This window comes from Melozone crissalis, unplaced genomic scaffold, assembly GCF_028551555.1.
Source record: "Melozone crissalis strain CALT ecotype California unplaced genomic scaffold, PUWL_Pcris_2 ptg000013l_1, whole genome shotgun sequence".
NCBI classification, from domain to species: Eukaryota; Metazoa; Chordata; class Aves; order Passeriformes; family Passerellidae; genus Melozone; species Melozone crissalis.
Genome location: NW_026535791.1, coordinates 9,250,606 through 9,262,801, shown reverse-complemented (window position 1 = coordinate 9,262,801; position 12,196 = coordinate 9,250,606). Strand labels below are relative to the sequence as shown.

The following is a 12,196-nucleotide window of genomic DNA, read 5'->3' as shown; positions in this document are numbered from 1 at the left end:
AGGGTTTGACATCCCTCCCATTTCAGCAACCCAATGAAATTCTTGTCAGCAGTGTTTACACTGTTCTCCAGTTCTACAACTTATCCTGATGATTCTGATCAATTTGATATTTGATGGGGTATTTTTTTCACTTCTTGCCTTTTAAAACTGCAGAGCAATTTGTTTTGTATTTAGATAAACAGCTGTCATCTCTCACCCTCAATAGCTATGTTTTTGTTGACTGAAATAATTCTAGGAGCCAGTTTAATATATATTGATTTCTTTACAAAGCATTTTTGAATAAAAGAGAACTACTAAACATCAGATGGCACTAACAGTAGTAATCAAAACTTAGTAACAATAGAGGAATTCTGATATATCCCTATGCTGCATCTTAAACTGGGCTGGAAGGTATTTCATCTGAAAGCTGGAGCCCAAACTATGTGTCTGTGGCATGTTGCCACAGGAGCTGTGGGTGTGGTTCTTCACCAATAAAATGTGACCACAGTCTTGGTAACTATTGTCTTGTCTGTAATTTAGTCTTTTGACAAGATGACATGAACGCTTGGCAGACTTTCATGTCAAGAAAGCCAAGAGAATGATTTTATTTTTCTTCCCTCCTCTCGTGATGAGGAGTTCACTTTACAGACTAGCTTTCTTCTGGGAAAGACAAAGTCAACGAGAAGCAGGTTATTTTTAGGGGTCATATTCCACCAAGCCAGGACTCCCCAGTGATAGACAATGATCAGCTACTGGGTTCTATTGTTTTGTTTTGTGTTTTGCAGCTGTGTGCACTTGACCATATTTTGCCAGCTGAGACATTTTGTTAAGGGGTGAGTAAGGGATCTCTAAACACAAACTCCCCAAGCTAAATAAATAACAAACCCTACCAACCTCCCTAAAATTCCCATACACTCACTGAACTCATGATTTACTGCAGCAGCTCTGTAACTCTTTAAGGGCACTCATAATGGCTGAAAAATAAAAGAAAAAAGTGTCTGTCATCTCTCACTATTCTGATATTTTCCTGTTTTCCTTTATTCTGCTAGGATTTTGCCTAAGCAGAGTTTAAGAATTATTTCATTTGTTTATTCCTATACATACCATGCAGCACCAGTCAGGGATGACTATGGCACATGGCTCTGTATATTTTGCCTGTTGTATATTTTGTTTCCTATTCCATGTGTTCTGCGTATTTGTTGCCTGAAATCCTGCTGCTAGTGAGGGTCTCACTTAGTAGTGGCTTTTTGCACGTTTTTAAGGCATAAAGATCTTTGCTACAATTTCTAAAAAACCCTCTTCTTTTCCTGGGCTTGAATTCAGTGTGCGGACTTGTGCAAAACCACAAACTCCATTCTTTCTGTCAGGGTTTCTGCTCAGTATGGAGGATGCCAGTCTCCCTAGGTGCAGGTATCCAGGTTTGCTCTCCAAAGTGAGAAGACTCAGCTGGAAGGAGGAATGACCCAGCCCAACCTCTTGTTTTTGTAATATCTTGGAGACTTTTTACTTTTGAGGTTATTATCATTAAATGTATGTGATGAGTAAACAGAATCTTAAACACATCTGAAGTCCTCAGGTTTTGAAATATCAATGGGCATAAAAATAACTGGGTAGTGGTAATTAATGAAAGAAAATTGTAAGAAATGTTAAGGAAAATGAATTTTTTAACAATTATTATTAATTAACATTACCTAAAGTTTGAGAAGAAAGTATTGGGTAAAGAAGAAGAGAGAGACTGCTTGGTGCCATAATGCGTTCATCTTGTAAGTACCTTAAATGTATTGATGGCGACAATGATTGACCCATATTTTAATACAAACATTTTGTAACCTTTTCTGTATTGATCTGTCAGAATCACCTCACAGTTCCTCTTTTTTTTTTGTCTTTCCTCTCTGAAGTTTTATTTTGCTTTATTTGTCTGCAGGATGATGGCCTTCCAGAGAACGAACATCAGCTCTCAGTAGCTGGGAAGATAAAGAAGCATTTCAACACAGGCCCTAAGCCGAACAGCACAGCAGCTGGAGTTTCTGTCATAGCAGTAAGCATCTGAAATACACAGATGAAACAGATTTATGTGCCCACCAGCCAGTTTTGTGTTTATGACACCAAAAGAAAACAGAGAGGGTTAATATTTAGATAAATGTAGCATTTAATTAATATCAGCATAGTTAGACTGGTATCCTGCACAACTTCTCCTTTGGTTCTCCTTGTGAGTCACATTGTTATTTAACTGCCCTAGGAGGTATAACTGTACACACAGAACACAGTTCCACATTTTACCAGAAGATCAGTGGACCTAACTCCAACATAAATTCAACAATTTGAACTGGGATCATGACATTTTACTTGGCAGCAGACTCATTATATGGATTTAGGCCACACAGAGATTGTAGGAGGACAGCAGCACTTTAAAATGGAAATTTCTTCAGAATTTAATTGAAAATCTCTATGGCAGCCTAAACCTCTCCTCTCTGAAGACATGAAAGAGAGCTGTGATGCCTCACTGCTGCCTTCATGGTTAACATGAGTCTAGTCACTTCAGATTTAGCTGGGCAGCAGTATGTTATTGTAGTGCCACACACAACCTGCTTCCCTGTCAGCAGAAGTATTTAATGGGGTAAAGACTTAATGGAACTTCTTGCTGCCTTCTGTCACATTGCAATTCCAGTGGAGCCATTCCAGGTTTGAACATGTCAGAGTGTCTGAAACAAAGCTTGGCCAAAATTTTGACCAAGCTTTACTGAGATTTCAATGGCATCCTCAGTGGAGCATACATCACATACAATTGTATTTTTTCCTCACAGATGCACATGTGTATTACATATACATGGACATAGGATATATTCAGCATATGAAGGGATTATTTATACTAATGCCATTGAATAGTAACACGCACATCCTTCACATTTTTGATACATCTGCTTGTGTTTGTGAGCTTTCCTTTATTACTCATAGTAATGTGAACACTCCAAAGAGTCACTAAAAATGTGACATGTTAAACGTAACCATTCCCATATCAGATTACTCAATGTTCATTCCCAGCTTCCATAAATTGCAGGTGGTGTGACTGCACATGTACACTTTGTTGTACTGTTTCCACTTTCATGTTTCTCAGCTCAGCCCCTCCAGTGTTGAGTTAAATGAGCATGAAATAAATTCAGCTCAGCACATGCAATCTGGCTCACAGGTGTGAAGTGCTTGTGCAGCAAAAGGGATACTCTCTCAAAGTTACTTGGTATAAGTACTAAAAATTTCAAACTGTGCCTCTCTCATATTTTTTCTTTACTCTTTCTTACCCTGAATGTCCTCAACATGGCAGCAAGTTGTTCCTCATGCTTTTCCTAGATTTTTTCAGTCATCAGCTAACATAGTCAGCATTTATTTATTTTCATTTTTAAGCAATAATACTGCAGCAACTCTCCCACAACTAAAACATCACATACCCATTGCTCATCTGAACTGCAGGTATGTTCTTTATAGACTAGCTGAAACTGTGTTCCTATTGAATGGACTGCCAGCACGCTTGTCCATGAGAATTACTGCTATGATCCTCCATGCTAATGACTTCAAAGCTTAAAAGCAAGAAATGATGCCTCTGTCCTCATCCATCCCTTGCCTCCTTTATGTTTTTAATTTCCCTGCCCTTCCCTTTTTTTTATTTGCCCCAGTTGCTTTGCCAAGGAATTGTTTGTAGCAGTTTAACACCCGAATAATGAAAAAGGCACTGTAGTGAATCTGTACACTGCAAAAAATCAGGAAAAAATGTGTATGATTAATTATATTCTTAATGACTTTTATTTGTTTTTTAGTGTATGGAAATTTAACAGATTATTTTTAGCAATCATCTCTGTGGGCAAACTTCATATTCTGACACAACTGATCCTGCAACTCAGCCTATAAAGTAGAAATGTTTAGAATACTTAGAAGAGATAGGGAAATACAGACCTCTTTAGTGTTTTGGTAATGTTTCGGAATGCTAGATAATTTCCATTTTATTAATAAATTAGTTTTGTTTTCTACAAAAATAATTGAATATGTAAAAGAAAGCCAAAAGCAGAACAACAATGTCTTTAATTGTTGTTTCTGCATTTGGTAGTCTATTTAATATACATTTGACATGCATGTCACCAGAGTTTTATGTTTAGGAATCTCCCTTTAATTGTGAGATCTCAAATAAGCTAAAATTAAATTGTATTAACAAAGGCTGATCTAGATTTAGAACTTTCGAAGTATGTATAGAGGCTGTAACATATTGTTTGGCACTAAAGACATACACTAACTATATTTGCTAAAAAATACTGGGGGTTTGTGCCTGCCTGTATGTTTACATACTTTTTGAGAGAATACTTGTGTATATAATATATAGAATTGCCGTCTGTATATTATATAACACATCTGTGTCTGTGTTTGTGAAAATGTGTTAATATGTGCTTCTATTTCTGCAGCTTAATAGTATGAAAGATAAATATTATCATTATTTTGAGTATTATAACCCTGTTTATGTACAGAGCTCGCTAATATGTGGTATTTAGTTCTTAGTTTGTCCTCACATTGGTATGATGTGATATTATATGCCTGTTTTCTCTGGTGGTAAAAAGTAACACACCTCAAAGATCTCAAGGAATATTTATCATATGCACCAATTAAAACTATGATATGAAAATTAAGTTCCTAAAGCTGTGTCTCTGGTCAGCTTGACTGAAAGGAAGTTTGAAGCTACATGTGTTTTTACAACTTCTGTGGCTACTGCTTCCTTCAGCAATGTCCAAATTGCCTCAATTCCTTTGGTTCAGACTTATGTCTGCTTTATTGATGTGGTAATCTCAGTAAAAGTTGTCTCTGTCTATCCAAGGCAGAGACATCCTACTTCTCGTGCATGTGTCCAGACTTCAAGTTTGTCCAAATTTGAAAGGATTCGTCAGGTTGGACAAACTACCCTAATGAACATGTGCATGCCTAGCAAAGCAGTTCATTTGCTGATGTAGTAGAATGATTTCTCTAACAAAATTAGCTATACAAGTGAAGAGACTTTTCTGTTGATGCAATAATGCATCATTAAAAGTTCTGCCAGAGTAACTATGTCCGTTGGGAAAAAATTCCCCTGAACCAACGTAGCTTTGCCAGCAAATTTTTAATTGGAGAGCTAGCTTTTAAAACAGCAAGAGAATTAGCAAGTCCCAAAAAAACACTGCTTGCTGAAGAGAGACTATGTAGGAGAAATATCACTTTACTTGTCCTGTTCTTAAACTCTTGTCACAGACGTTGACTACCGGTCTCTGTGGGAGACCATTTGGGCTAGTGCCCTTCAGTCTGAGTCAGAATGGCCACATTACTGTTAAGCATGTGCCAAAATATTTGCAGGATCATGTTTCTCATACAGCTTTTCAATAGGAGCAGTATTTTTTAGTTCTGTGATGGTGTTTATAAAAGGTACTGCAGTAAAAACATAAAAGCAGGTTTACATTAACTAGCCTTTTTAAAATTTTGGGGTAGGTTTTATTCTTCAGCTCTTCAAGGGTGTAAATTCCATTTATTTAGGTTTGGCCACAAAACAGTACCCTTGTGGCTGTATCCTTTAGGCTTCAGTGACAGTGGCTAGAGCGACTAAGAGTGCAAATCACTTTCTAAGAATGCTTCTGCAGTCCAAAGGTGTGCTGTAATTCCTTGTATGAACCGAGCATCGTTTAATGCATGTCCTTGTCTGAAGTGTTAAATCTTAGCCTGTATGTCATCACTTTGGTGCTTGTACTTTTGCCATTGTTAGGACAGAGAAAAAGACTAATGCTAATCTGCTGTTAAGGTTGTATGAGGTCTTTCTCTTGGCAATGGGAGTAAACTCCAGCTGGAGATGCAGAGTAAACAAGTAGAACAGAAAAGGATAAAAGCTGCTTAGAAAGTTGGTGCAGCTCCCTTCTGCTCACAGGGTCCTGGGTTGGGGACCCTGGCAATGGGCAGGCAGCATGTGGGTCATTGCCCTGCATTCTGCCGATTTTAAAATGAAAATTACCCATGCCAAGTGGAATTTTTAGTGTTGGGATTTCTTGGTTGGTGTGGAGGAGAAGCCAAGCCTAGCCTGTACGTTTTGCTTAAAGTTTTAAAGCTGAACCTGTGTCTCGGCTATCTTTTTACATCTATTGTCTGTGCTGTCCTGGCGTCATTTTCCACAGTTGGGTTTCTCATGGCAGGATTTCCACACCACCAAAATTGTTTCAGCTCTTGTTAGGGAGCGACTTTCCCCATTTTTTCTGAATAGATTTTTGGCTATTCAATGTTAGGGCAATATTTTTGATCTGCTTTTTAGGAAATCATCCCTTTTGTGTGTTTTATGTGCAGCATACAAGGAAGCCAGTAGATGGCAATAGCAGACCAGTGTAGTTAAGCCAACACAAATTTAACTCTAGGTACAAGGTTCCCATGGTTTTAAACAGGAAACATGATTTAAATAATTCTAAATAAGATGAAAGAAGCATTGTTTTAGCAAAAAAGAATAAATTATTAAATTCTACACTTGCAGAGGAGTCATCAAGAAAAAGTTAAATTTGCAGTTAGTTCCTAACTCCCTTTTAAGTGGTTGGTACCTGGAAATGTGTTGAACTGCTATTCTGAATTTAGAATTAGAAACTGTCATCAGTATTGGAAATATATGCTACACTCTTATTGAAGCCCAAAATGGCCTTTTCCCTTCATAGACCAAAAATTTGAAAATCATTGCAACAGTTTTCGCGCAGTTACAATTTCTCTGTCAAGATTTTTTCCCCAAAATTTTGTGTAATTCAGCTAAATTATATTTCTACTGTCTGTTAGTGCAGCACAGAAGGGTTAGGGAAAAGAACATATTTTCTTTGTTTGTTCCTATGCACATGATTTTGCTGATGATAAACTAAACTTGAAAGATCCACAGTCCTTAAGTAAAATCACCAGCACAATTTCCTGGACACAATGTTAAGTTCATTTTCATTTTGACTTTAATTGGTGCAATTTTAAACCAAATAGTTTTGTACTGTTATCTTTTTGAGCATGAGGTGTAAGTTGAAATGATAAACAATGTTATTCATGGCTCTGAGTAGTCCTACTCTCCAAGGTTAACGCATTTTTAGAAATGAATTACCATGATTGATGGGGTATCAAAACCTGATTCTTTTCATCTTTACACATTCCATGATTATGAAGCAGTCTAATTTAAGACTCGTGTAGTCTGTCTAGCCTGCTCCTTGTGATGGTTGCACTGCATTTAATTTTTTAAAAATTATTATTTTTGAACTTCTCAGTTTAATTGCAAAAGATAATATTCTATTACTGGTATGTGCAACTTAAAAGGGCACTACTGTCTTTGGAGGTAACGAGATATTTCAGACTTTTAAATGAATGCATTATGCATTAACTAATGGATTTGCAAACCCCGTTTTAGTTTGAATAAATTGGCTTCTAATTTGGCAAGACCAAATCTAGAATTAGTATCTTTTTCTTTTATTTCTTTATTTTTTTTCCTTTTTCCTGTGTGGTACATAGCTTTAGGATGTTAGATAAGAGTGAGAGTGAAAAGAGTAAATATGCACTAAATAAGGAACAGCTTGCTCTGGAGTCTGAATTCTCTAGCCTAATGTCGATCCACTGAGTTGCCCCATTTCTCTCTGCTCAGCTGGACCACGGGTTTACCATCAAGAGATCAGGGTCTTTGGACTACTACCAACAACCAGGAATGTATTGGATAAGGTATGAGATGGTGCAGCGCCAACAGTCAGTGTTTCCATGGCAACGTGCTGGCAGTCTCCATTAACCAGTTCCTTCAGTGGATAAACATGCTTTTTGATTTGTTATCCGGTCCATATGCTGCTTTATCAGTTTCGTTTTAATCTTGATTGAGATGCCACACCCCCTCATTCCCTTTCTTCACCCATCCCTCACACCCACATTGCCAGCTTTCTCTTCATTGCACATGCTCAGTATCAATCTCCCCTGTAGTTAAAAGGACAGTGTATATAGAAAATCTACAGATATGCTGAAGTACGCACCCTCCCCCTCCCTTCTGCTTGTTAAGGCATCTGCTTCCCCTGTGCTCCTGTTTCAAAACACACGGAGCAGCAACAGGCTCTCAGCATATATTTTCCTCTTTTTCCATATAAGATGTGGAGCTATATACTGTCATTTTAAACCCACTAAACACAACCCTTACCTTAGATTGAACAATGCATTTGCATAACGCGGGCATAGAAACTCTCCCAAGTTCACTGAAATACAATGCATTGTATGTGCTGGTAAGCTTGTGTTTCTAACAATGCATTCCTTCTTTTTTCTTTTTAAAACCCTTCTGATACCTATTTATTTTGGTTTGATTTTTTTTTAAATATTGCATGAGTCTCTTGAATATATTTATCTTCATTGTGTAACTGTGCCAGGGTTGTTGTTAGCTGGCTTAACCTGTATGATAAAATGGGGCTCTGGGTGGGAGGGGCTTATTCTGGAGTGGGGGCAAGGTGGTTTCCAGGTCTGATAGCCCACGAGAGGCCCACACACCTCCTCAATAAATCCAGAGTACTGGAGTTCCCATCAAGTGGTTACTTGCTGTCTTTTTCCTTATTACTCACAAGACTTGCATTTTGGTAACTGGAGAAATTTGATAAGTTTACTGTGAGGCCTGTGTTTTCTAATGCTGCCTTTAAGAACTTGTCTGTGAGGGGTTTGTAAAATCTCAGCAAAGTAACCACCTTAGCAAAACAGCAGAGATGGTCACTGTAAGTGTTTCCACTAAAGTAAAACTCCCACCCTGGATCATTTCACCAAGTGCATGGATCGAGCTGCAGCACGCTTTCCATAAAACCTAACGGTTCCCTGAGCACACACTGAGGGCTAAGTAGTTTCTGATATGGATGTTCTGGGGAAAGAAAAACTAAACAAACCCGAACTCAAAAATAAGCCTATTTTTCAGGCAAAAAGTAGAAAATCAATCCTATTCATGAGTTGAACGCTGGCTAGCAAAAATTGAGAAATACTCTCACTCTCAGTGCTGGAGTGCAGCAGTACCTGTAATTCATCTAATTCCACACTCTTGCACTTGTAGTGTTGGCTACAAACCCACTGTGACCTGCAAGGGCAGAGCAAAACCTGCTGATCTGTCTTGTCACTTGGCCTCCTTCTTTGTACTCCTTGGTTTTGGAGAAGGGGGGAATGGGACCTGAGTGCCCAGCTTTAGATGACTGTGGGTTTGATAGTATTAGAGGAATTTTCTGTCAAGCAGAACTTTGATGAAGAGTTGCAAATTTAATGCCTGGTCTGTAAAATGGTGGGGAAGATCACATGAGCTTTATTTATCTTCCTGGAGGTTAATTGCTATCCACGGTCAGTTTACACTCTTTCTCTGATTTGCATTTTTTATTTTATATTAAAAAAAAAAAAAAAAAAACAAGCAATGAAAGTCTTTCCATTTGCTATACAAAATATTTGGATCTTTTAAAACCCTCGTTTCAGGGGGAGCAGATCACCAGAAACAGGAGACCGTGAGAAAAGTGAACATCTCAGACTGGCCTTGACTCAGTTTAGCTGCATAGCCCAGGTTTTGAAACAAACCATATGCATTTTTGGAGAGGTAGGGGGGGAAGGCTCTAAGTCTGCAACTTGGTAAATAAATAAAGCTATTAAAAAAAAAAGGTCATTTGACTAAAGCACTAGTAATGGCTGCCATCAGCATACAAAATGACACATCCCTGAATAATGGGCTGGAGCAGATGGGCGATAATCTCTCTTATTCATACATAAACTGCTCTGTTTTCCAGCTGGGGGCAGTAACAACAATGTTTATAATTAGGGTTTTCTAAACTATGCACCTAGTGTGGAAAGGCAAACTGGAAGATCAGGGCTCCTAGGCGGGGATGCTTAATTAGGAAATCCTCTGCGAGGGGGTACAGTGGACCAAGCACTGCCGTGTGTTTGGGCCTCTCTCATCTCCCAGAAACATGCAGCTGTTGTCGTGACCAACATTTTCATCTAAATAAAACCATTTTGATATAGTAAGTGTTTAGTTTTTAGTAGCGCAGATGTAAAGTATATGAAAAGGTTCATCAATTCATGTCTATAAACAAATAATTTATCACAGGCACATGAAAATTAATCTGAATTCACAAGTACAGAGAAAAATGAAGACATGTCTCAAGGAAAATGTAATGCTCCCTTTGTTAGCGTTAAACTACTCTTTTCTTCTGCGCTCCTCTTTCAGTTTTTATCTTTATTTTCTTGAAGTCTTCTAAAATAGTTTCAAAATGGCACTATTTCCTCCTTCAACAACCAGAAAACCTTGTCCTTTCTCTGCCTAAAAGACTTCTGTTTTCAAAATCCTTCAAAATCCTAATTTCCGAGTGTATTCTGCATCTTCTTTTATTCCCTTTCAGTGGGATAATACCTGCAGAAGTGATGTGATTTTTTACATACAGCAGGAGCTGTTGTAGCTGGCATGAGGTATAATGCCTGGAAAATCTTTCACAGTTCCTTGAATATGAGGATCTGGGAAAACACAGGGCCCAAATCAGAAAAATCATTTGGACCCCAGACTAATACGTTTTAAAACCAATCCACCAAATGTTGTTGGAACTTCAGCCCTGCAATCAGTAGTGCAGTAAAGGCCAAAGCAGCATCAATAGAGGACAAGTCTTGGAGGTCACAGTTAAAACCCTGAAGATTGGGCAGATTCAGAAAAGCAAAGGAGCACCAGGGTGGTTGCATCCAACAGAAAATTAGTAGAAAATGTCAGTATGTGTAGTAGTACATATATTATATTAGTATAAAATATTAGGGTGTGTTATTTTCTATATATCCAAGACACTCAAGAAAAGCAAAATGGGCAAAATAAAATCCAAGAAGTGTATGGAAAAGTCATTAATGATCTGTCTATGTGATGAGAATAGGAAGGAGATGAGTTACATTGGATACTTAACAAAATTATCAATCTAGTCAATATTAAATACAGTTCTCACTGTATTTAAAAATTTAAAAATACAGTTCTCACTGTCACAGTTAAAAATATATCTAAATAGCTCATTTGAAAACCCATAATTCCATCCTCTGTGTTTGGTTCCTAGTTCACATTACTTTGCATCTGTCGAGTTACTTACACCTGTCCCAAGTGGATACAACGCACATTCAAGTCAAAAGTTGCAGCCAGACATCTTGGTGATGGGACAAGGAAACTGGGAATCAGGCTTGCTATCTGTAAAGTGCAATTTTTAATAACATAAAACCCTCTGTAAACTGAATATTGGTAAATACAGGCAGATACCTAAAATAATTTAAAATATCTTCTCCTGATCTTCGAGTAAAAAACCCACAACTGATTTACAAACTATAAATAAAATTCACTCATGCAAACAACTTGGCACTAACTCTCTTCCACATGTAATTGAAACCAGCTGAGGAATCGTGTCTCTAAAAAGGGGGATGTCAAAGAGTAAACACAAACTTAAACACAGCAATATGAATTCAACAGTTATGTATACAGAATACTTGTCTTTGTGTTCACTCACCAATACAGTACAAAGCATATATCAAATTGATTTGGTTTTCTTTCTTTTTTACTTTCATTTTGGCTAAATTTCATGCCGGAAGTTACATGGTGTGCTAAAGCATCAGGCTTTTGTATTTGGAGGTCTGGGTTCAAATCCACTCGATTAATTTGTCCCCTCGATGTGGTCATTTGCATGTCTCCAAATCACCGTGTAACTTGACTTGGTTATACCTTGTGCCTGAGGGACTAAAAATGCCATGAGTGTCTTGCTCCTGGACTGAGGTGCATTGCTAAATTTGAAGTACTCTCAAGAAAGTGTCTTGATTCATCAATCAATCACACTTATATATATATATATAAAAATATATATATAGTGTATATATTATATATATATATATATATATATATATAACCTGAGAAACCCATGGAAAAGAAATTTTAAAAAAGATGAGACTGAAGGGCTGCCTGGCTTGTGCCACAAGCAATGTTTAATGGTCATTTTTACAGCAAGGAAACCTGTCAACGTATAAAGGTCACTGGCCAGGAATGTAAGGAAATAAGATAAACTTATCTAGGTGTGAGCATTTAAATGTGTGTATAAATCCATGGATATAAAAGAATGTACTGGAAGAAAAAATACCAGTGTTTCAATACGTAGATTCATCTACTTCCACACGCTAAACAAAGCTTGACAAATATTGCTAACAAATTGCAATATGCTCCTGC

At 37.6% G+C, this 12,196-nt stretch overlaps 1 protein-coding gene across 3 annotated transcripts in view; it reads left to right on the top strand.

The window, feature by feature from the left end:
* The window catches only part of DCLK1 (doublecortin like kinase 1), a 236,306-nt gene that overhangs the window by 210,473 nt on the left and 13,637 nt on the right, over positions 1-12,196 (top strand). For 2 of the 3 annotated variants that reach the window (XM_054271730.1, XM_054271732.1), the window contains one exon: positions 1,904-2,017. In XM_054271730.1, the coding sequence (XP_054127705.1) occupies positions 1,904-2,017 (114 nt within the window). Of the gene's footprint in view, positions 1-1,903; positions 2,018-7,618; positions 7,693-12,196 lie in introns of all 3 variants that reach the window. The other variant, XM_054271731.1, reaches the window with a different exon arrangement.